General features: G+C 41.4%; 1 protein-coding gene across 1 annotated transcript; it reads left to right on the forward strand.

Annotated features, from left to right (window-relative positions):
* Positions 1–960: 960 nt before the first annotated feature.
* LOC129708002 (intestinal mucin-like protein) lies at positions 961–25,445 on the forward strand. Its single transcript, XM_055653559.1, has 12 exons — positions 961–1,150; positions 1,263–1,495; positions 4,161–4,347; positions 4,468–4,687; positions 9,027–9,196; positions 10,792–10,861; positions 13,492–13,592; positions 13,681–13,712; positions 17,916–18,026; positions 20,379–20,430; positions 22,343–22,457; positions 25,046–25,445. Exons 2-12 carry the CDS (start codon positions 1,349–1,351, stop codon positions 25,248–25,250), a joined length of 1,410 nt encoding a protein of 469 aa, XP_055509534.1. The 5' UTR covers positions 961–1,150; positions 1,263–1,348; the 3' UTR covers positions 25,251–25,445.
* The last annotated feature ends 973 nt before the right edge of the window (positions 25,446–26,418 follow it).

Raw genomic sequence — 26,418 nt, forward strand, 5'->3', positions numbered from 1 at the left:
GATTCACACGTACTCGTATCACGGCGACGTCATGTCTGTTATTTGGCTTTTCGGCGATGCATCCGTTCGTTAGTTGGCTTTTAGACGTCCTGCCATTTCAGTTATTTGGCTTTTCGGTGATCCGCCCTTTCGGTGAGTTGGCTTTTTGGCGTCGTTTACGTTCGGTTAGTTGGCTTTCAGGCGTCTCGTCCTTTCGGTTATTTGGCTTTTCGGCCTTGCGCCCTTTCGGTTATTTGGCTTCCAGTTCTTCGCTTCGGCATCCCGCCCTTTGGCGCTGGATCTGCACACGACGCTATGTCTGGTCCTAGACTCTCCCACCAGTGAAAACATCCTTTCCACATCCACTCTATCTATCTCTTTCAATATTCTGTAATTCTCCCTTTCTCCCTTTCAAGTTCTAGGTTAAATCTTATCATATTGTGGTCACTACCTCCTAGTGATTCCTCAAGTTCCCTTATTAAATCTGGTTCATTGCAGTGTATTGGCTATTAGCCGTTTATTGCCTACCTATACATGATATTGCATTGTGGAAAGTGTTCAGCCTTTTGGTAGTGTTATTATTTATTAGCTGTTATAGAGAGGTTAATGAGTATGTAAGTTCAGTGATCCTACCACTTCTGCTTGCCATGCGGGCCTCTTGATTGGGAGTGAATGTTGAGGTTTGTGCCATATTTTCACAACTTCTTGTGAAGTGGATGAAAAACCCAGAGATCAATGTAAAAGTTGGACTTTGAACACTGTGATATTTTCACTTGTTCTAAGACATTACTGAATTGGAATGTGCTGGATGCACATGGTTAATGAATGCACTTATTCAGTCATTGAGCTATACATCATGGAAATGGGCCCTTTGCCCCACCTTGTCCGTGCCGACCAAGTTGCCATACTGGGCTTCTTCCATTCGCCTTACTTTGGTCCCAAGCCCTTTAAAATCTTTCTATCCATATATGCTATTAATCCAAATGAAATTAATTAATTCTATAATTCTAGTGCACTGGAACATGGACTGAAGACTGTGCTATTAAACAATGTGACAATGGAATAACTACAATTGTAAAACAATGTGTGACGAAAAAACCTACATGTGCCAACAATTTAAAGCCCATTGAAGTAATAAATGAATGTGGCTGTGCAGACTGGGAATGTGGATGTTAGTATTATTTATTTTTCACTAATTACTAACACACAGTGAATTATTAATACATTAACATTCTCTGTTTTGTTTGCCTTTTCACAAAACAAACAAATGCTTACTCTTCCAGGTGAATGTGAAGTATATGGTGACCCACATTATAAAACCTTCAATCAGCTGTCCTATAATTTTTATGAGCCTTGTACTTACGTGCTTATGGAAGAACAGAATCCAAAATACAATTTACGTGTTCTAGTGGACAATTACTACTGCTTTTCTTTTTTGCCTTTTTCATGTCCAAAAGGCTTAATCATTTTTTATGGAAATGTTAATATCGTCATCACAACTCATAATGTCAATATGGTAAGTATTCTACTTGTTATTTGCAGTATTACTGCCCCAGATCTCTTTAGTTCAATTGAATTGGCAAGATCAGCATTGTTGCGCAGCTGTAGAGTTGCTCCCTTACAGCACCAGAGACCCTGATTCGATCCTGACTATGGGTGCTGTCTGTACGGAGTTTGTACATTCTTCCTTTGACTGCATGGGTTGTCTTTGGGTCCTCTGGTTTCCACCCATATTCCAAAGACGTGCAGGTTTGTAGATTAATCGGTCTTGGTTAATTGTTCCTAGTGTGTAGGATAGAACTAGTGTGCACGGGTGATCGTTGGTTATAGAGTCATAGAGTGATACAATGTGCAAACAGGCCCTTCAGCCCAACTCACCCACACTGCCAACAATCCCAGCTACAGTAGTCCCTCTTGCCTGCGCTTGGCCAATATCTCTCCAAACCTATCCTATCCATGTACCTGTCTAACTGTTTCTTAAATAATGGTGTAGTCCCAGACTCAACTACCTCCTTTGGCAGGTTGTTCCATACACCCACCACACTTTGTGGGGGAAAAAGTTATCTCTCGGTTTCTTAGTAAATCTTTTCCCCATCACCTTGATCCTATGTCCTCTGGTCCTCGATTCCCCAACACTGGGCAAAAGACTCTATAAGATCGACCCTCCTCCTCCTGCGCTCCATGGAATAGAGACCCAGCTTACTTAACCTCTCCCTGAAGCTCACACCCTCTAGTCCTGGCAACATCCTTGTAGCAAAGAACTGCAGATGCTAGTTTAATCCTTTTTACAACCCTTGTAAATATACATCATTGTAAATATTTACAATTGTAAATATTTTCTGAACCTTTTCAAGCTAGACAATATCTTTCCTATAACATGGTTCCCAGAACTGCACACAATATTCTAAATGCAGTCTCACCAACGTCTTATATAACAGCTTTTAACATGACCTCCCAACTTCTATGCTCAATACTCTGACTGATGAAGGCCAAAGAGCCAAAAGCCTTTTTGACCACCTTATCTACCTGTGACTCGACCTTCAAGGAACCATGCACATATATTCCTAGATCCATCTGCTCCTCAACACTACCCAGAGGCCTAACATTTACTGTGTAGGTCCTGCTCTTGTTTGACGTCCCAAAATGCAACACCTCGCACTTCTCTGGATTAAATTCTATCAACCATTCCTCCGCCCACCTGGCCAATCGATTCAGCTCCTGCTGCAATCTTTCACAACCATCTTCACTATCTGCAAAACCGCTGACTTTTATATCATCAGCAAACTTGCTAATCTGGCCCTGTATGTTCTCATCCAAATCATTGCTGTAGATGACAAGCAGTAACGGGACCAACACCAAACCCTAAGGTACACCACTAGTCACAGGCCTCCAGTCTGAGAAGCAAACTTCCACCATCACCCTCTGCTTCCTTCCATGGAGCCAATTTGCTATCCATTCAGCTATCTCTTCTTGGATCCCATGTGATCTAACCTTCCAGAGCAGCCTACCACGCGGAGTCTTGTTGAATGCCTTACTGAAGTCCATGTTCACAACATTTGCAGTTCTGCCCTCATCAACCTTTTTGGTCACGTCTTCAAAAAAATCAATCAGATTTGTGCGACACGACCTTCCACATACAAACCCATGCTGCCTATCCCTATTCAGCCTTTGCCCATCCAAATGCCTGTATAACCACGTGTGTGGACGGGATGTCGAAGGACCTGAAGCCAAAGCCAAGAAGTGGAAGCCTAGATACCGAAAGTACATCACGCCGAAAAGCCAAGATACCGAAACTACATCGCACCGAAAAGCCAAGATACTGAAAGTACATCACACCGAAAAGCCAAGATACCGAAAGTACATCACACCGAAAAGCCAAGAGACATCATGTCCGTTCGGCGGCTTTTCGACGTCATGTCCGTTCTGTGTCTTCTCTCTGCGGCGTGGTGCCTGTTTGGGTCCGTATCCTTTCAGCGTGATGCACTTTTGGCTTTGTGTCCTTTCGGCACGATGTACTGTCAGTATCTTGGCTTCGGCTTCTCGTACTTCGAAGTCCCATGCGGGTACCATATAACCAATCCCTCATAATACTCTCCAGTAACTAGCCAACTACAGATGTTAACTTCATCGGTTTATAGTTCCCAGCATTTTCCCTGCAGCCCTTATTGAAAACAGGTACAACATTTGCCACCCTCCAGTATTCCGGCACCTCTCCTGTGGTTTAACCAGGGCTCCCGCAATTTCCACTCTAGTTTCCCGCAATGTCCTCGGATATATCTGATCAAATCCTGGAGGTTTGTCTACCTTCAAACATGACAATACCTTCAGTACCTCTTCGACGGTAACCCTGACTGCTCTCAAGACACTTGCAGTGTGACTCAGTGGGCCAAAGGGCCTGTTTGCACATTGTATCTCCTAAACTAAGACAAATATTCTAATCTTTCTAGAAGGTGGTCACTGTCATTAATGGCATTGCATAACTATTTCTGAATTTGGTGCCTTTAGAATGGGTAAGAGAGAACACTGAACATATTTAAATAGATTTATTTTGGAGCACTATACATTTTTTAATTAATACTATGAACAGATAAAACACCTCCTGGTTACCAATATGCAATATTCATCAGGTTTTGTTGTTTTGCAGTTGATGGTTTAATGCAACTTTTTTTATAATTTTACAGTTGACAATTGATGGAATTCAACAAAAGGTTCCCTACATTACAAATGGAATATGGATAACTGAACTGCCCGATGGAGCTGTAAATATTTACTTCACTGATATTAAAACAACAATTGTTGCCTCCCGGTTTAATTTCAAGTTACGTGTGGCCGAACATTTCTTCTTGAATAATACCCAGGGACAGTGTGGTATGTGATTTTTTTTCATAATGTGTTTGATCATTTCCACTTTTCATAAATTAAAATTGCTGGTGTTTTAATGTTCTCTACACAGCATTTGCAAGAATTTATGTTCCTTTTATCTTTTAGGAACTTGTACAACATTTCAGGATGATGACTGCATTAGACCAGATGGAACAATAGAGGACACTGATTGCTGCCCCACAACAGCACGAGATTGGCTATATAATGACACTAACAAGCCATATTGTGTAGCAACTACTCCAGCATCTTGTTCTACGCCCACTACAGCTCCTCCCCCTCCCATTCCCGACAATTGCACGATATTATGCATGAAAATATTAGAAACGTATGTACGATTTTAAGCTATTAAGTTAATTTTCTACCTGTCTTCTATCTTCTTCTATACCTATCTTCTATACTATCTTCTATACTCCATACTATTACTAAAACTCTCATCTTATCCTCTTCCGGTTTGCGTTGTTTTAAAATTTTCACAAAAACGGTACCCTATACCGCTAGGATTTTTTGCCATCTTACTCACCACTCTCCTCTGCTTCAAGCGCACCAAGTTTTGTTCCGATCGGTGGAATATTACAATAGTTATGAAGGTTTAAAAAATCGTGAGATCAGCAGATTTGTCTTCTTGCCTCTCAGTCACCATGAAGGTAACGTCCCTTCCGAGAATCCGCTGTCAATCACCGGGGAAAGGAGAATAAAGCCCTGGAGGCGGGGCTGAGAGCAGAACAGGTTCTGATTGAGTCCACATCATGCAGATTGAGTCCACAAGCCGTGTTTATTGAGTCCACAAGCCATGCTGAGTGAGCCCACAAGAGGGGAAACCGCTGTGTGGAGTTGGAGAAGCCGCTGTGTGGAGTCGGGGAAGCCGCTGTGTGGAGTCATGAGGTGCTGTGTGGTGCCGCGGCCGGTTTGCCGCTGAGTGGAGTCCCTCCCTCCCCCCCCCCCCACACACCCACACACCCCCCTCCCTCCTCCCCAATTCCCCCTTCCCCGCTCCCCCCTCCTCCACACACACCCCCCTCCCCCCAACAAACCCACACCTCCCCTTTACCTCTCCCCCCTTCACCACTCCTCCCACCCCCCCCCACACAACCTAACCCCACCCCCACCACCACCCCACCCCCTCACACCTCCCCAACAACACACCCTCCCCCTCACACTCCCCCCCCCCCCCAACACCCCCTCCCCCACACAAACCCCCTCCACCACAGACGAGCACCAGGCCATTATCTCAAACATTATCATTGGCTTCATCACATCTGGCTCCCTGCCCTCCCAAGCCTCCAGCACCGCACGGCCCAATTTTAACTTCTCCCCAAAATCCACAAACCTGACTGTCCTGGCAGACCCATTGTTTCTGCTTGTTCTTGTCCCACCAAACTTATTTCCACATACATCAACTCCATCCTATCCACCCTGGTCAAATCCCTCCCAACCCATGTCCAAGACACCTCACACACTCTTCGTCTCCTCCATGACTTCCGTTTTCCAGGCCCCTACTCCCTCATCTTCACCATGGATGTCCAGTCACTCTACACCTCCATCCCCCACCAGGAGTGTCTCAAATCCCTCCGTTTCTTCCTCGACCGCAGAACCAACCAATCCCCATCTACTGATACTCCTCCGCCTAGCAGAGCTGGTCCTCACCCTCAACAACTTTTCCTTTGACTCCTCCCATTTGCTCCAAATCCAAGACGTAGCTATGGGCAAGCTCATGGGCCCCAGCTATGCCTGCCTCTTTGTACGGTAGGTCAAACAATCCTTGTTCGAGGCGTACCGTGGCCCTATCCCAGAACTCTACCTCCGCTACATTGACTACTGCATTGGTGCTACCTCCTGCACCCGTGCTGAACTCACTGACTTCATCTATTTCACCACTAACTTGCATCCGGCACTCAAATTCACCAGGATCATTTCCGACATCTCCCTACCGTTTCTAGACCTCACTATCTCCATCGCAGGTAACAGACTACTGATCGACATCTACTACAAACCCATTGACTCCTGGCTATCTGGACTACACTTCTTCCCATCCTGCTTCCTGTAAGGATTATCCCCTACTCTGAATTTCTCCGTCTACGCCGCATCTGCACCCAGGATGAGGTGTTCCAAACCAGGGCATTGGAGTTGTTCTCATTCTTTAGGGATCGGGGGTTCCCCTCTTTGACTATAGATGAGGTTGTCACCAGATACATGTAACAAGGTTACAAAATTTTGAGATTTAAAAAATCAAGTCTGCAATTTATTTCATCAGATAAAGCATAACAAGAAGTTTAATTTGACACCTAATTCACTTTCATATCTCAAGTATTTAAAAAGTTATGGCCATTTTCATACTAGGAAATTAGCATCTTGTTCCCTATTGATTTTCTATGGACATAACAAAAAAGCTGTGATCGTGGACAGTCAAAAGCCGATAACTTTCTTAAAAATGAAGAGAACTGAATGAAATTTTCAGTTATCATAGATTGAAGCATTCTGAAACAAATATAAAATAATCTTACTTGGATGACCTGAAATTAAAGCATATAATTAATTAGTTACCCAATTGTAGCTAATTCCAAACTTCAATTACTAGATCTAAACATCTATCCATTTCTTAATAAATGATTAACATTTTTAAATAGCCTAAGTGTCCAAATAATATTCACAAATAATTCACAATAAAACATGATTTTAAAATCTCATTTACATTAATTTATAGGCCAAATGGAAGGAATTTAGTGTTCAATTGCTGTAAATTAATGTCCATTTAAATCAGCTTTCCAGTGGGATCCTGTGAATGCGCTGGTTTAGAACGTTCATATTGCGGTAGATTTGTACCCTCAAATGCCCAGAAAAATACTGCGGGATATAATGGGCCCCAAATTAGCTACTTGCAACATTAAAGGGATCTTAAGAAGCCCTTTTTAACATAAAAATAAACAGCCTACCTTCCATTTTCCCCTGCATGAGATCCGACCCGTTGTCGGCGGTCGTGGGTTTAGATGTTAATTTTTAACCTACTATAACAAATAAATAAAGCCCTTAAAACTAATAGCTCAAGCGACGGAATCTTCCAGCGATTTTTCGTTAATAATTAACTAGGCTGAAAAAACTCGATTTGAACAGCCTAGGGAAAATCACGTTTTAAACCCGCCCCCCTCTAAATGGCGGCAAAAGCGCGCACACGGGCTGGGACAGATTTTCAGCGATCTTCAGGTACGTTTTGCAACATACCTAATATATGAGGTGTTCTATATCCCGTAGCTCCGCCCTCACTCCCCACCCCCCCCCAACTCGGAACAAAGACAGTTCCCCTTGTCCTAACTTTCCACCCCACCAGCCGTCACATACAACAGATAATCCTCTGACATTTTCGCCACCGCCACCATGGGCCACATCTTCCCATCTCCTCATCTTTCGGTTCTCTGCAGAGACTGCTCCCTCCGTAACTCCCTGGTCAATATGTCCCTTCTCAACAAAACCACCCCCTCCACTGGTAATTTCCCTTGCAACCGCAGGAAATGCTGCACTTGTCGCTTTACCTCCACCCTTGACACCATCCAATGACCCAAGCAGTCTTTCTAGGTGAGGCATAGGTTCACCTGCACCTCCTCCAACCTCATCTATTGCATCCGCTGCTCTAGGTGTCAGCTGCTCTACATCGGTGAGACCAAGCTTGATGATCGCTACGCCCAGCATCTCCGCTCGGTTCACAGTAACCAATCCGATCTCCCGGTAGACCAGGACTTCAACTCCTCCTCCCATTCCATTCGAATCTGACCTTTCTGTCCTGGGCCTCCTCCATGGCCATAGTTAGTCCCACCGCAAATTAGAGGAGCGGCACCTCATATTTCGCTTGGACAATTTACACCCCAGCGGTATGAACATTGACCTCTAATTTCAGGTAGTCCTTGCTTTCTCCCTGCTTCCCATTCCCTTCCCAGCTCTCCCACAACCTACTGTCTCCACCTCTTCCTTTCTTCTTCCCATCCCCCCCCCACCTCCACATCAGTCTTAAGAAAGATCTCGACCTGAAACGTCACCCATTCCCTCGCTCTCTAGATGCTGCCTCACATGCTGAGTTTCTCCAGCATTTTTGTCTACCTCCAATTTCGAGGCAGCCTTTTTTGTAAACAGAAGCAGGAATTCCAGTTTGAACAGTAATGAGAATATTCAAATCTGAAAATGCATTGTCAGCCTTACTGACTGGCTAAACCAGGGACAAGCTTAACTGGCTGACAGAAATTATTTTTATTTCATTGCACACAGGGTTTTTTTTTTTAATTCATTGTCCTCACAATCTGATTTTGTAAGGATTTTTGTTGCTTGGAACTCTCAATGAGAAATTGACATATTTCTGGAAACCAAATTCCCTCCGAAGGAACTAAGTGGGGCAAGGCCAGACTTTGCTCAATGGTCAGTGGCAGAGCATGTTCTGTGGAAGTCTACTTCAAATTCTTTACGATCGTCCAAAATATACCGGTGGTTTCCACTCTAACATCAATTTGATCTTGAATGTCAGAAGAATAATTTATTTCTCAATGGAATTAAGGCAGAAAGTCTTGTTTTAGCTTTATATTGATGGTACTTTTAAGTTGCCAAATGTATAGTTTAAAATGTAAAATGACATAGGAAAATATAACAAAGCATTTATTTTCATCTGTTTGTGATTTTCCCTACAGACCATTTGAAAACTGCACAAATAGCTTTCTTGATACTTATTATGAAAATTGTTTATTTGACTGTGCTACGACAAATTCTACAGAACTTACCTGTTCCATCATTCAATCTGCTGCTGACAATTGTGACAATGACACATGTGTTGACTGGAGATCCCCTACTGGTGAATGCAGTAAGTACTTTGAATGCAGGAAACCACCTAATTGCACATTGTAACACAGTTCTTATACTGTGTTTAATTTGTTGACTTTGATTCAACGTATATCATCAATTTTAAATGGGCAGATAATAGGCTAACTTTGAGTATCAGGCAGAAGTAGGGAAGGGGTAGAATGCTGCCATAGACATCTGGAATATTTTAATACCATGGCTCAATCTGTGTGCAACAGAAGATCTGCCCAAATTAAGTACAAAGTGGCAACTGGCCAGCATCTGAGTAAAGTTCAGGTGGCCAGAGGATGCACGTTGGGAAGGCATGCCGACAAGTGGGCCATTTACAGGGACAGGTTTGGGAATATCTTGAGGTGATAAATGATTGTTCAGGACAGGAAATGTAGGGATATAGATTATCTACAGGCAAGGAAGAATTGGTTTTGGCATCATGTTCGGCGCAGACATCGTGGGCCGGGTGGGCCAGTTCCTGTGCTGTCCTGTTCTATGTTCTAAAAAGACTGGGTAATCAAATTTTTTAGCTGGACTGTCTTCCTCAATGTGCAAGTAGTTTATAGTTTCATGGGGCTTTCTGGGCATGTCCTTTCCATCCAATTTGAAAAGTTCTTCCCTCTGTTTAGTTAATCTTCTTCCAACATCACATTGTGTTGTTTAATTACAAATTGAATAAAGATTATGATCTTTTAATGCTGCCAGATTGTGGATAGTACCATGCACCTTATCTTATGGTTAAGGGCCTGTCCCACTGTAAGAGTTCTCCCGCGTTTCCCCTGATTCAAACTTGGTGAATTACGGTAATAGCCGTTCTTAGGTACTCGGGGCTCTCGTGGACATTTTTCACAGTGCTGAAAAAACTTCACGAGTTACCGCGTTTCCCGAGAAACTGCCGTTAACATTATGAGCCACTACGAGACATCCACGTGCTCGGACGTAGCCGCTACGTACATTCTACGTGCTTACCACGAGTTTGATTATTTTTAAACTCAGGAGAGCTCTTGAATTACCTCGTACAGTGGGACAGGCCCTTTAAGGTGAGTGAGAGTCACCAAAAGCCAGAAAAGGTTTACCTCTTGACTGTTGCCAACAACTATCTATTTAGTTTCTAATGATCCATGCTGTTTCTTTTCTAAGCATTATTCATAAAATTGGCCAAATATGGCATGTATGCTACTCTCTATTTGCTTCTCTGCCCACCCTGGCATCAGGAGTCACTTTTTTATTCTCCTCTGTCTCTCTGCCATTCTCTGGATCAAGATTCATCTCCATGATGATGATATAGTTTGTCAGCGTGGGCACTTACAAGCACAGCATGATAGGAACTTTTTAAGGGAACTGGTTTCTTTGCTATTTAGCCCCACTTCAACACCAGGCAAGAAGAGAAAGTGTGGTAAAATTACATGACCAAGCAATATGAATAGGTTTAATTGTAACATTTGGAATTGGTAGGGATTTGCATTCATATTTGTATCAAAATATTGGCATTGTTGCCTTCAACCCTTTTACAATTATTGCTTGATTTTTTTTTTCTCTTCTTATAGTTATTGTGAAATCTTAATTAATGTTATACATTTTAAACCAGATTCTTTGTTTCTTTAGAAATGAATTGTACAGAAAACCTTATTTATAAGGCATGTGCCACTCAACTTGACGATTACTGTGAGGACAAGTAAGTATTGGGGCAATTTTGATTTAGTTTCAGTTTAATTAGTTGTTGGAGAATGCAAGGAATGCCAGACTCTGGAATCTTGAGCAAAGCACAAAGTGTTGGGGGAACTCAGCAGGTTAAGCAGCATATGTGGAAGGAGTGCTCTAACTCCCATCCCCAAATGGAACTAGAATAGATTTGCCTTGATCCTCACTTTTCACCGCATCAGGCACCTACATATCATTCACTGACATGAATTTCCGCCACCTTTCAATGTGATCTCACCATGTGTCACATCTTCTCTTCCAACACTTGCTGCTTTCTATTGAGACCACTCCCACTGCAATTCTTTGGGTGGCTCATCTCTTCCTACCCAAACTGACCCCTCATCAGTAACTATCCACAACCACTGCAGATGATGCAGCTGTCGGGGTAGTGAGTAAAGAAGTTGGGATGTTATGTTGTAGCTGTACAAGAGATTGGTGAGACCACACTTTGAATATTCACATTCAGTTTTGATCACCAAGGAAAGATGGCATTAAGCCTCAAAGCATGTAGAAACGATTTGTGAGCAGGTTGCCATTATTTGAAGGTCAGTTATAGTGAGAAGTTGTGCTGGTTAGAACTTTATTCCCTGGAGCGCAGGAGACCGAGAGCTGATCTTATCAGAGATGTATAAAACCATGCATAGATAGGGTGCATACACATACGGTTGGGAAATCAAGAGCTAGAGAGAATAGGTTTATGCTCTTTCCGAGAGTATAGAAGTTGGGAGGTCATGTTGCAGTTATAAATTATGTTTTGCGTTCAGTTTTGGTCACTGTGTTATAGGAAAGATGTTGTCAAACTGGAATGGGTGCAGAGAACATGTGCAAGGATGCTCCCATTAGAGTGGCATCACAATTAGACAGGGTGGTATACTTCAAAACTCACGTCCACCATAAGTCCAGCATCCACCACTAATTTGCCAAAGGTTCAATAACAGCAAGATGTGGTCTAGTAGACAGGAGATACTGGTGCTGTTTCCTATGGTCAGCCTATACATTAGTGCAGGTATGCCAAGAGTTAATTTGTGGAGGCTGTTAGCTAGCTACAAGTTGTCATGGAGTCATACAGCACGGAAATAGGCCCTACTGCTCAAATTGCCGGTGCCGACCAAGATGCCCTGTCTACACTGGCACCACCTGCTTGCGTTTAGCCTATATCCCTCTAAACCTATACATGTACCTGTGCAAATGTCTTTTAAGTATTGCTTTAGAACCTGGCTTAACTTTTCTGACAGCTCGTTCCATATACCCACCACCCGCTGTGTGAAAATGTTACCCGTCGCACTGTATATCTATATCCCATGGCTCTTGATTCCACTACCCTGGGTAAAAGACTCTGTGCATCAGGGACGTGCGGTCAGGGGAGGCAGAGCCTCACCTGTCATACTCCCAATAAAAATAGCTGTTAAGAAAAGTAAATAAAAATAACAATAAAATAAAATAAATATGAAGAATTTTCCACTGATCTGTGTTGTTAATGTAATTTCTATATCAATCCAATCATTTTTTATAGTCAAAATCGCCAAATTTTTGCAGCTCCGCTGCAAATGCAGGGACAGATGAGAGGTGAGGCAGCGTGAGTTGAGCCTCCCCTCTGATTGCGCAACCCCTCAGATTCTGAATGGAGTGCGGGCAATAAGCGTGTGCCTGTTACTATCCCTATGTATGTCACCAAACTAATGAGTGTAAACCTCTTCATTTACATATCCTCACCTTCCATAGACCAGGTAACTTATTTCACATATAAAGATATTAAATTTGTGGTTGCTGGTCTCACATAAAACTGCAATGAAAAAGCACCAGGGGAGGCAGCGATCACATCTGTCTCACAAGGGGGCGTATCTTGAGCCCAGTGGAGGGAGAGTGAGCGTCAATTACTTAGACTCCGGAGGCCTCAATTGGCCCTAACCACGGGTGAACACAAAGGAGTGGACTGAACTTTTATTGCCTTCCCTCACAGTGGGAAACACTGATTCCGCTGTGTGGGGATGTTCATGTTGAATTCTATCGTGTGTTGTGTTCTTTTTATTTGTATGGCTGTATGGCAACCCAAATCTCACTGTACCAATTGTTACAGTGACAAAAATGTAAACTTGAACTTGAACATCCCAACTTCTCTCCTCAATACCCTTACTGATGGAGATCAATGTTCTGAAAATCTTCTTAACCACCCTATCTATCTGTGACACCACTTTCAAGGAACTATGCACCTGCACTCCTTGATCCCTCTTCTGTACAACACTCCCTGGGGCCCTACTGTTCACTGGAAGAGTCCAAGTAAGAGTCCAGAGACTTTAAGTGAATTTGCCTTTCTAATTTAATTGTGATTGAGAAAGAATTGCACCATGGAATTTTTGGTGGGCAATCTTTGGGAAATCTCTGGGTCTCACTGATGGAAAGTGAGATGCAGCATTTCCAGCTATGTGATCCAGAGCTGCTCTATATGTGCATTATTTCCTCTTCCACTGAACCCATTATTCTGAGTTGGTGCAAGAGGATCCCTGAAGCCATTCTTCTGGTGCAATTGCTGACATTACAGGCTAGAAAACGATGTGACAATAAATACCTTCTCTTATAAGATGGTAACTGCATTTTAATTTTCAGTTCAGTGATGACGGGGGAAAATCTACTTAATTATCATGAAGGCTGTTTCTGCCCAGCTGGAATGATGAAATCTGAAGACAAGACAAAATGTGTTTCAACATGTAAGTTTGGAGTGAATAATACACAATTTTGATCATTGTATCAATTAAAATAACAGAACTCATGAACCTTTTTCTTTAAAAAAAACAGGTTGCCTGGATGTTAATGGAACCCGAAGAGAGGTAGGATTTTGAAATTTCCTTTGTGCAAAATATGTTTTATAAGCACAATTAAACAATTTTTTTTTCACTCCAACTTTCTTCCCAGCAAAAAGGTGTTGTAACATTTTAATGATCAGATAGAACAGAACAATATAACGAACGAACAGGCCCTTTGACCCACAATGTATGTGCGAAACACAATGCCTAGTTAAACTAATCTCATCTGCCAAAACATGATCCACATCCCTCCATTCCCTGCACTTCCATGTACTTTATTTTTTAACCACCACTGTCTGCCTGCACAACCACCACCCCTGGCAATACATTTCAGGCCCTCACAAAAAAAACCTGCCCTGCACATCTACATTAAACTTCTACTGTTAGACATTTCCATTCTGGGGGAAAGTTTTTGACGATCTAACCCCTCAGGATTTTATATCATATCTCCCCTCAATTTCCGACATTCCAGAAAAAAAACAATAAAAGTCTATCCAACCTCTCACTGTCACTGAAACCCTCTAATCCAGGCAACATTCTGACAAACCACTTGTACACCCTTCTCAAATCCTCCACATCCTTCCTGTAATGGGGCGACTAGAGCTGCATGAAATAATTCAAATGCAGCCTGATTAAAATCCTATAGATGTGCATTATGACTTCCTGACTGTTATGTTCAATGGCACTAGCAATGAAGGCAAGCATACCATATGCCACGTTAACGACCTGTACTGCCACCTTTGGTGAGCTGTGAACTTGGACTCCAAAATCCCTCTGCACATCAATACCGTTAATGGTCATACCATTGACTGTAGACTCTTTCCTTGCATTCACCTCTCAAAGTGCAACGCCTTGCACTTGATTGGGTTAATCTCCATCTACCATTTCTCTGCATTTTGCAGCCGATCGATAACCTTCTGCATCTGCATTCCTCACTGTTTCCGAGTTTTCCAATTTTGATGTCGTCAGCAAACTTACTCACCAGCCCATCTACATTTACATCTAGGTAATTTAAAAATACCACAAACTGCATAGGTCCTACCACAGGTCCCTGTGGTACGCCACTGGTCACAGACCTCTAGCCGAATATATACACCGCAACGCTCTGTCTTCTATGAATATAGCCAGTTCTCGAATCTATACAACTAAATCAATATGAATCTCATACATCTTAATCCTATAAATAAGCCTACCATGAGGACCTTTATGAACCACCCTGCCTTCATCAATCTCCTTTGTCACCTCCTCAAAACACTCAATCATTAGTGAGAGTCGAGCGGCCATGCTCGCTGTCCCTAATTAGCCCATTCTCTTCCAAATGGGAATAAATCCTATCTCAAGTATTCTCTCCCATTGGTTCCCTATCACTGACGTGAAGCTCTCTGGCCTACACTTCTCTGGATAATCTCTGCTTCCTTTCTTAAACAAAGGAATGACACTGGCCACTTTTCCAGTCCTCTAACACCAGGTGTGTCGCTAGAGAGGAAGCAAAGATCCTCCTCAAGGCCCCCACAATCTCCTCTTTGACACCCCACAATGACTCTGGGATAGATCCCATCGGGCCCTTGGACTTGTCCACCTTAATGTTCCCCAAGAACCTTAGCACCAGCTCTTTCTCAAGCTAAACTGACCCAGTATATTTGTATTATACACACGGATCTTACTGTCCTCCAAGACTATTTCTCGATGAATGCAGATGCAAAGTACCTCACTTATATTTTACTACAAGCATTGATCTTTGAGTGATCCTACCTTCTCCCTGGTCCCCCTCATATTTTTAGCAAACGTGTAAAATGGCCTTCCGGACTTTTCTTAATCTACCTCGCCATTGACCCCCTTTGGCCCTTTTAATTGCCTGCTTGATTTTTTCCTACTGTCTTTACATTCCTCATAAGCCCCATCTGTTATCACATTGTTAATCTTGACATACTCTTCCATTTTCTTCCTGTCTAAGTTTACAACTTCCTTGGTCTTTCACGGTTTCCTTACTGTGCCATCCTTCTCCCTCCTCCTTACTGGAGCACGCTGATCTTTAAATGACTCCCCTGTGTCCTCTGTGAACTTACTCAATAACCAGCTGAGACCAAGCAAACCAAACATGTTATTGTTTAAACACCACTGTCTGCCTGCACCACCACCACCTGGCAATACATTTCAGGCCCTCACAAAAAAAACCTGCCCTGCACATCTACATTAAACTTCTACTGTTAGACATTTCCATTCTGGGGGAAAGTTTTTGACGATCTAACCCCTCAGGATTTTATTTCATATCTCCCCTCAATTTTCGACATTCCAGAAAAAAAACAATAAAAGTCTATCCAACCTCTCACTGTCGCTGAAACCCTCTAATCCAGGCAACATTCTGACAAACCACTTGTACACCCTTCTCAAATCCTCCACATCCTTCCTGTAATGGGGCGACCAGAGCTGCATGAAATACTTCAAATGCAGCCTGATTAAAATCCTATAGATGTGCATTATGACTTCCTGACTGTTATGTTCAATGGCACTAGCAATGAAGGCAAGCATACCATATGCCACGTTAACGACCTGTACTGCCACCTTTGGTGAGCTGTGAACTTGGACTCCAAAATCCCTCTGCACATCAATACCGTTAATGGTCATACCATTGACTGTAGACTCTTTCCTTGCATTCACCTCTCAAAGTGCAACGCCTTGCACTTGATTGGGTTAATCTCCATCTACCATTTCTCTGCATTTTGCAGCCGATCGATAACCTTCTGCATCTGCATTCCTCACTGTTTCCAAGTTTTCCAATTTTGATGTCGTCAGCAAACTTACTCACCAGCCCATCTACATTTACATCTAGGTAATTTAAAAATACCACAAACTGCATAGGTCCTACCACAGGTCCCTGTGGTACGCCACTGGTCACAGACCTCTAGCCGAATATATACACCGCAACGCTCTGTCTTCTATGAATAAGCCAGTTCTGAATCTATACAACTAAATCAATATGAATCTCATACATCTTAATCCTATAAATAAGCCTACCATGAGGGACCTTTATGAACCACCCTACCTTCATCAATCTCCTTTGTCACCTCCTCAAAACAATCAATCATTAGTGAGAGTCGAGCGGCCATGCTCGCTGTCCCTAATTAGCCCATTCTCTTCCAAATGGGAATAAATCCTATCTCAAAGTATTCTCTCCAATTGGTTCCCTATCACTGACGTGAAGCTCTCTGGCCTACACTTCTCTGGATAATCTCTGCTTCCTTTCTTAAGCAAAGGAATGACACTGGCCACTTTCCAGTCCTCTAACACCATGTGTGTCGCTAGAGAGGAAGCAAAGATCCTCCTCAAGGCCCCCACAATCTCCTCTTTGACACCCCACAATGACTCTGGGATAGATCCCATCAGGCCCTTGGGACTTGTCCACCTTAATGTTCCCCAAGAACCTTAGCACTAGCTCTTTCTCAAGCTAAACTGCCCCAGTATATTTGTATTATACACACTGATCTTACTGTCCTCCAAGACTATTTCTCGATGAATGCAGATGCAAAGTACCTCACTTATATTTTCCTACAAGCATTGATCCTCTCTTTTATCTTTGAGTGATCCTACCTTCTCCCTGGTCCCCCTCATATTTTTAGCAAACGTGTAAAATGCCTTCAGACTTTTCTTAATCTACCTCGCCAGTGACCCCTTTTGGCCCTTTTAATTGCCTGCTTGATTTTTTCCTACTGTCTTTACATTCCTCATAAGCCCCATCTGATACCACCTTATTAAACTTGACATACTCTTCCATTTTCTTCCTGTCTAAGTTTACAACTTCCTTGGTCACTCACGGTTCCCTTACTGTGCCATCCTTATCCCTCCTCCTTACTGGAGCACGCTGATCTTCAAATGACTCCCATGTGTCCTCTGTGAACTTACTCAATAACCAGCTGAGACCAAGCAAACCAAACATGACCCTGGACATTTTTTTAGCACGATTTTATTTCAACCTTTCATCTTTCTACTCTTCATACTATTCGGCCACCCACATTTTATTTCCAGTGGCAAGAGCAATGCATGTCCCATTGGAATGAATTTTGTGAAATCTTAGGCACATAGTTAACAAATATATTTGTGCTTAATTATAATGTTAATTGTGGAGTTCCTGACACTGCCTATTTAATTCAGAATTGTTTACATCAATTGCTTGTAGTTTTTCTTTGTGAAGCCAGTTTAATGTACTTAATTTGCTTCTTTCTTTCCTAGATAAATGATAAATGGCAGGATCAGAACAATGCTTGTACTTCTTACAAATGTACTAAAAATGGAGTCATAACACGCACACAGACTTGTGCTGCTCAAGATGATTGCATAGAGGTTTGTATAACAAATAAGTTGCCAGATACATTTTGTTTTAGTATTGACGACGTTAATGATGTGGTTTAGATGAAAGATGGAATTGCTTAATTGAAATTAACAATTATTATAAAATGAATAATTTGATGAAAAGTCATTAAATTTAAAATATAAAATATCACAAGAATACACAATAAAAGGAACACATATGACTTTTTCATTTTTTCACATCAAAATAGTAATATGTTTAAGGTTTCAAGGTTTCATGGTCAGTTCTGTCTCCTTCAATTTGTTTCTCACATCTCCCTTCCCTTCCCCTTTTACTCTTTTGAAGGTACTATTTACTTTGTGACTCCTTGTTCTGCTCTTCCATCTCCACCAACTATTTCCTTTCAAACTATTCCCTCTTACACCACCTGACTGTTCAATGTAGCCAGAGGAGATGCAACACTTGGTCTTTCACCTGTTATCTTCCAGTATCTGTAGCGGCAGATTTTTCAGATCTTTCAGGAAATTAACTCCCTAGCCACTAATTGGACGAGAGGGGATAAGGGGAATATCTTCGGTACGCATGCAAGCTGCCTCAGAGACTTTCAGAGCTTCTACTTTCATAAAGCTTCAGCACACAGTCTTTCAATGAATATTTTCTTTATTGTAGATATAAAACAGTAAGATACATCCAAGGTTTTCCGACTTGTTCCAGCAATCTTCTTCGAACTCCAGCGCATTGCTTCAGATACTAGAAAACTCCTCGTGTCTTCTTCTTCACATGAGGCTTGACATGCTTGACCTGTGGCTCGACATGGTCGAAGGATAAACCTTCTCCCTCTCCTGTCCAAAACGAATTCTCAACTAAACTAACACCCAAGCAGTTAAGCTGCATAAACACGCCCCAAGACACGTCATAAAATCCCACCCACATTATAACGGGCTGGCTAAAATTTTAAGGAACATGCCATCCACAATGACATGCAAAATAGGCCAAATGGCCACTACAGTATCTATCTACCTAAACATTTCTTCCAGCTGAAGCAACAATTCAAAGCTGCATTTGGTGCTTTTTACAATTGATCTCCTTTATATCGGAGGATGGAAACAAAGATGTGTGTCGTCTTTGCAGAAGGATTGTTTTCAGTCTGGAGGGGCTACCCTGTTGGCTGCCACTTTAAGTTACTATCAGACTCTTATTTCAATCTAACTATTTGGGCCTCCTGCACTGTTGTAGTGAGATTCAACAGAGCTGGAGGAACAATACCACAATCTCAATTTTGGACACATTGCATTCCTCCAGACTCAATATTGAATTCTACAATTTAAGTAACCCATTTTCTCTGACTATATGAGAATTGGCCAGGTCCTCCATTTATAATTGTAATTCCATTAAGTTTCTCCATTAACACATCTTGACACTGCTGGGTTTCCATTACAGTGTTTGCACTTAGCAGCTTTTACATTAATTTGTATGTGTTCTCACCCTTTATCACTCATTTCACACACTGTATTAATGAATGACCATGTTCTCTTCCAGTAACCATCCTTGATAGCCCACTGACCATTTGACTTTACAATTTACAATTTATTCCCATTCGACACTGGTCTCACCCTATCACAGGCATTTCTTTTGTCCTTTCCAAAGGATACCTTTTGCTGTCAATCCAACACCTTCCCTGAGGCTTAATACTATGGCTGTTTCCTCCCATTCCCAATATTGACAAGGTATATTCAACAGAAATGTTAGCTCTGTTTCTCCTTCCACCGATGCAGTCTGACGTGATTAATGTTTCCAGCATATTCTGTTTATATTCCAGATTGTTAAAAACCGTAGATTTTTTTTACATTTCTGCTCGTGACTCCAGTGATTCTTTTGCAATAATTTTAAATCTATATCCTCTGGTCTTGATCTTTCCATAAATGGATATAGTCCGTCTGTTTAGACACTTCATTTTGAATGCCTCTAATAAGGCCTCCCAACACCCTCTGCTTTCAAACACCCAATCTTGGCAAGTAATGGAAGTTCTTCATACTCAAACACAAACTAATGAATTTTCTCCGCACATTCTCCAGGTTAGGTGAAATGACCTTGCTCTTTCTGTTAAATGAACCCCAGTGTCCTTTCTTAATGTAACCACTTTTAAATATTGTAAAATATAAAACAGTGAACGCTAAACATTGTAGATATTCCTCTGACATAAAGCAGGGAATAAAAATCTTAAACTCTTAAACATGAACTTTCTATGTTCTGCTTCCCTTCCTTTTCATTCCTGGGTTGAAGGGCCTGTTTACATGCTGTATCTCTGAACTAAATTAAAACTAAACAATGTATGCCTGGATCATGCACAGTATTAAATCTGACTGTTAAATCTATTTGTTCAGTCTGACAGAAAATGGGATGATGAACACTGCTGCTACACTTGTGTCACTCAAGGTAAATGTTTATTTTTTAATAAATGCTTTAATTTTATAGAACATTGCAAATGATTGTTGTGAATTATCAGCCACATTCAATATTCCTAACTAGGTCTAATTGTGAATCAATTCACATCGCAGAATGTTTCCTCAGTGACAGTTGATTATTCATTTATGCTGGACATCATTTGGGTCTGTCTTAATATCTATATTTTTAGTAACATTACTAATTGTTATCTGAACATGTTGCTAGGTTACTACAATGTTTCAAAAATATTTTAACATTTGAACAAAACAATCTATTAATTATGTAATAATGGTTGCTGACCTTAAATTATTACCAATTACACTTAATAAACAAATCATTATCAGAGATACGTGATTTGCTGGATTCTAATGATATGCTTTCCCACACTCAGAACATTTCACTGGGTAATTCTATGTATTAAATTGTTCAATATGGGTGTTATTTCAAGGGCCCGTCCCACTTGGCGATTTTTTTTCAGCGACTGCCGGCATCATTGACTGATATATCAGGTTACTGAAAAAGTCATGGCGTGATGCGGAATGATGCGGCGGTGACATGGCGTGGTGATGTATTGACGAGCGAAGTTTCCTCAAGTGTCGCAATATTTTATTGTCACCGCTGGATTTTGAAATGTTCCCTGTTTCAGCAACCCTGATACATTAGTCAATGACGCCAATTGGGACAGCCCCTTAAAACTTTAACAATTATCACCAAGTTACATTCACTTTTCACATCGAAGGATAAAATAAAATGTCCTTGATGTATAAACCTCTTTTCCTACACATCCCTTGGCAGTTCTTAGGATGATTCAATTAAGAAAACAGCCATAGAAGTGCTTTTGCTATTTTGTAATTGTTGTCAAATGAAGCCACGGCCATTTAATGTCCAGTCAACATCATCTGTTTTGACATGTTGTTATGGAATTTTGTTCTGGTTAAAAGTTGATCAAGCACTAAGTTAACTTCCCTGCACTTTAAGTAGCGCCAGAAGATTTTTAACAACTACTAGACTAAGTGGGACCTGTTGGGTCCCCGCTTCACACGGGTGGGTTAGTCCCCCAATGCAATATTCCACCTCTCCACCAATTCCAATATTGCTGGCCAGTGGGCGGGCTTTCTTGAGCGCTGGCATGGTGTTGTGGGCCGAAGGGACTGGTTTTCAGTGGGCTAATATGGACATTGTGGGCCGAATGGATTCTTGGGCTGGCAGCTCAGTCATTGAGACCTTAAAATCAATATACAGTGCAGACAGAAAGTGGTCAAGATGAGACTTTTAATTATATAGATCAGCGTCAATTCCAAAATTAGTTTGGATTGTCAGTTTAACATTTGAGGCTATGACCTCATAACATAAATATCTATCAAATTCAGCATGAGGTTCCATAATTATCAGATGCTGCAGTTGGAGTTGGATAAATTTGGAAAATACCACACTTGTTTATTGGGCAGTATTCTGAGCAAGAGTAGAGGGTCATTATAGGAGCAAAATATTAGGGGTATAAGACTATACCTCCCCCTTCTCTTTCAGCTCTGTTATATTGCAGATTGGGCATGCCCAACCTTAACACTAACAATTCCTACCTCAAAACAAATAAATCCCCTTGAGTAATGGCTGAATCATGTGGATATTTTCAGTTTTCATTTTCAATAGCAGAATTGTAAAATATATTTTTCCCTGATTCTTATGTTTCACCAGCAGGTATTTCACAGTATTAGTTTTCATGTAACCAAGAACATTTTGGGGGAAAACTGCAAATAGCTACGAATAGCCAAGTGTAAATGGATTTTCCAAAATTAGAAATCACCTGATGATTGAACTATGTTCACCGTGATGCAAGTCACAAAAATATTGTTTATTCAATTACAGATGAGGTTTACAATTGTTCAATTATTTATTTCAATAGGCTTGTGCAAGCGGAAAATCAAAATGACCAATGTCATAAAAGAAGTCCAGAATACAAACTGTACAGCAAACATTGAACTGTACGTGTGTGAAGGGAATTGTCCCAGCTCAGTTTAGTAAGTATTAAGTAATAATAAATAAAATTTAGTAAGTATTACTTCTCACTCGAATCATTAAGTACTGTTTCATATGAGAGATTAAATAATTACGGACACTGAAACAATAACCAGAGTAATACTTACCACATTAACAAATCTATTCTACTTGAGAGATATATGGTAAATGTAAAATTAACTTTGCTCACTTGCATGTGATATTTTTGTTATTCCCTTTATATTCCATATATTCTCTGCCAAGGTGGAGAGTACATGTTTAGTACTTTGTCCATGAAGACAGAATGGAGATAATGAACACAACAAAGCTGATGCAGTTTACTTTTGTGGCTTTCATGGTCATCTCATCAGGATGATTTTTTTGTTCTAAAGATTTGACTAAAATAGAGTCTCAAGTTGTAATGCTGGCTTCCCCTTCATTTAACACAAGCACCTGGTGAAGTGGCAAATTGCCTACCAGGAATAGCGGCTCAAAATTTAATTGAGATTTGACACACCGATGTATTGATCATCAAAAGGGCTGCATTTGTAGTCGGTGTTTCAATTAACCCTTAACAGTAATCAGCTGAATTGGTTTAAGCAAGCCATTGCAGAGGGTTCTGGGGGAGTGTTGTAGAGTAGGGATCTAGGAGTGCAGGCACATAGTTCCTTGAAATTAGTCACAGGTAAATAGGGTGGTAAAAAGGCCTTTTTGCACATTGATCTTCATTAGTCAGAGTATTGAGTATAGAAGTTGGGAGTATAGAAGCTAGGGGTAAGATCTGACTGCACCTCCCCGAGACGGCAGAGGTGGGTGGAGAAGGAGCTGATCGGGTATGAAGGGTAGGATGTTGGAGAGTAAAACTCATTGTGCAATGGCCCCAGTGGGACCACTGGCAGGAATATCCCACCTGCCCATGATCCATTTACTCAGGGCCAGGGACACTGCCCACTTAGTCTTCAGGAAGATCGCAGTCATTCCTGACATCTTGGAGGCTTCGACAATGGCCAAAGGGCCAACAACTCCATCCATTGCCTTCACACAGCCATCAACACTCATGTTAGGAAGCACATAATTTTTCACACTGCTCCTACAGGTTAATATTCTGAAAGGTGACTGGGGTACAGGAATGGTGAAGTTGCAGCTCGGTTGAGCACCCAGGCATCATTGGTTCAACATTATAAAGTCAATAACATTGTTACAATAGCACTGCAGACAGTACCAAGCACTTTGCTGTGGAACAGAGCACAGGAAAAGCAATGGGAGTACAGTCCAGCAATGCAAGGAGTGCACCATGTCATGGTGTGTCTACGACCCATCCCCAGCTCGGGAGAGGCCCTCGGGAAAGTCTAAAACACTGACGAATCTTCCAACACCCAGCTGACTATGGCAAAACACAACTGCGTGGGGAGGGAATTCACCGAAGGTAACAACAAAAATCCATCCTCATCAGCTCTCGCCTCTGTTGAACCTTCCTGAGCCACCTCCAGAGAAAGTCACAATCCTACCAAATAAGAAATTTCCTGAGGGGACAGGCACCCGACCCCACTGCACACTCGCAATAAATCTGTCCTACATGCAGCTCCGACCTTTAGTTTTTTTGCAGTGCAGTGAGAAAACCTCTCTCTGCAACTGGCCACACTTGAAGGATCATGTGCAGTCATGGTCACCTAGAGAAAGGAAAGATGTTAGTAAGTTGAAAAGGATGCAAAAAAGATTCACCAACATGTTACCTGGGCTAGTGGGCTTGAGTTCTAGGCAGAGATTGATAGGCTAGGTTTTTTTTCTTTGGAGCATGGAAGATTGTGGGATGACTTTATTGTGGTGTACAAGATCGTCAGGGGTATGAATGAAGTGAAAGCTCACAGTTTTTTTCCCGCAGGGTAGTGGATTCTAGAACTAGAGGACATTTCTGGTCCATTTCTAGAATGAGCTGACAGAGTGGATACAATTATGACTTTTAAAGGCATTTGGACAGATATACAAACAGGAATGATTTGGTGGCCTGTGGGCCAAATGCAAACAAATGTGACTAGTTCAGTATGCCAACTTGGTCAACATGGACAAGGTGGGCCAAAGGCCCTATTTCTGTGCTATACAGCACTACAACTCCACAGGCTAAGGTAGTAGTGGACTCCTCCTGTATCTGTGACTTATCCCAGATTTTTGACCCATTCTGAAACATTGCTTTGTACAACAGTGAAAGGATACCATACAGTCAGTGTAAGTATATGCCTGCTTAAAATATAGTCTACAAAAATTGCTTGTTATTAACACTTGATTACTAGACCAGCAGGAGGATGTTCATAGGCTTCCAAGCACAACTAAATCATGATATTTATCAATGAGTTGCAATCTACATCTACCGCTAAGTATCTATTTCCATCATTTTATTTTAATCTCTTTCAATCGCTGTGTTGATTTATACACAGTTGTATTTGAATTGTGGTATGATGTTCTTTAACTCATTGCATCATTCATTCAAATATGAAATTCTCTTGAACATTTCAGATAGAATTTTACCATAAAGAAAAATGTTACATTATCGCAATTATATGATCCAAAACTATGCTATTGTTCTTACATTTACAACTCTCATCTTATTTTCCAGCTATGATACCCAGACACACAGAACTGAACGTAAATGTGAGTGCTGTCAAGAAATGGGGACCGAAGATAGGATAGTGAAACTTACTTGCCAAGATGGTAGAGAAAACGAAGTGTACACCTACCCTCACTTCACATCCTGTCGCTGTAAGAAGGAGGTCTGCCCTGGGGCTTCTACCGAAAAGCCATATACTGAGATTTTCTTCTAGATGATAAAGCATGATATTAAATCCAATCTGTTACTAGTTTGGAAAAAGATATAATTCATTACATTGAGCCAATGATAGATCATTTAGAAAGAATTCTAGTTGGCCGTCACATAATTCGGCATCATTATTACTTTGATCAATAAACTGCTTACTTGTTTTCAATTTCAAAAGCATATTAATAAATAACTGCAAGCATGTTACATTTCCATGGTCAATTATTATCTGTAAAGATGGTTTAACTTGTAAAGTATCGAACCAAGGATGAGCATTTCATTCATCACATTCATACCATTTTCTTAAAAATTTCAAATGTTTTTTTTTCCAGTCTTGGACAGAAATAGAGCTAGAACTGAATACACAGGAACATTCTCTTCAGCCCACAACAAATGCACCAAGCATGATGCCATGTTAAATTAATATCCTCTGTCCCTACTCTTTCCATATTTTTCCTTCCCTGCATATCCATGTGCCTATCTAAAAGCCTTTCATAGCACCACTAACGAACCTGCTTCCACCACCACCTGTGGCAGCGAACTGCAAGCATGCACACTCTGAGTGAAAAATAACCTCACCTGACATGTGTACTTAAAACTTTCGCCCTCTGACATTAAAGCTATGCCCTTTAAATCTTTCCATTCTGGGATAAATGTTCTGACTATCTACAAAGGGCAGAAAGATCTTATCCAACCCAACACATCTGAAATAGTCTATCAAATATATTATTTGCTAAGAGCTGCCAGACAAATGCCCTCTTTTAATGTGGAATATGGAAATTGCTGAACTCTTCAGCTAATTCCCCTATCTTCACCCTAAAATATTACTGCCATTGTGTAAAAACTGGCTTGAATGTCACAGAGGTAGTCCTCAAGTGAATATAGATAGTATTGAAGTTGCTGCTTGAAGGCTGCAAATATAAATAGCTGGTATTTTGCCTGCATTTTAAATGGTTTTGATACCTGGAAGGCTCTTTTCATTCAGTATTGAGGATAGAAGTTGAGAGGTCATGTTACAGTTTTACAAGACATTGCCGAGGCAACATTTAGAATGTTACTAGACCAAATGGGACCCGTCCCCTAAACGCGAGGCTGCGGGGGGGAGGGTGCGGCCTGCGGCATCACTCACACACATTAACCAACCCCCCAATGAGGAAGGGGAGGGGGGGGAGAGA

The sequence above is a fragment of the Leucoraja erinacea genome, chromosome 22 (genome assembly GCF_028641065.1).
Source record: "Leucoraja erinacea ecotype New England chromosome 22, Leri_hhj_1, whole genome shotgun sequence".
In the NCBI taxonomy this organism is placed as follows: domain Eukaryota; kingdom Metazoa; phylum Chordata; class Chondrichthyes; order Rajiformes; family Rajidae; genus Leucoraja; species Leucoraja erinaceus.

Excerpts from the sequence above, each read along its gene's own strand:
- LOC129708002 (XM_055653559.1), top strand. The coding sequence starts at position 1,349 with ATGGAAGAACAGAATCCAAAATACAATTTACGTGTTCTAGTGGACAAT. Across the intron at positions 9,197-10,791 it reads ATCCCCTACTGGTGAATGCA|AAATGAATTGTACAGAAAAC; the intron begins GTAAGTACTTTG and ends TTGTTTCTTTAG. Across the intron at positions 10,862-13,491 it reads GACGATTACTGTGAGGACAA|TTCAGTGATGACGGGGGAAA; the intron begins GTAAGTATTGGG and ends TTTAATTTTCAG.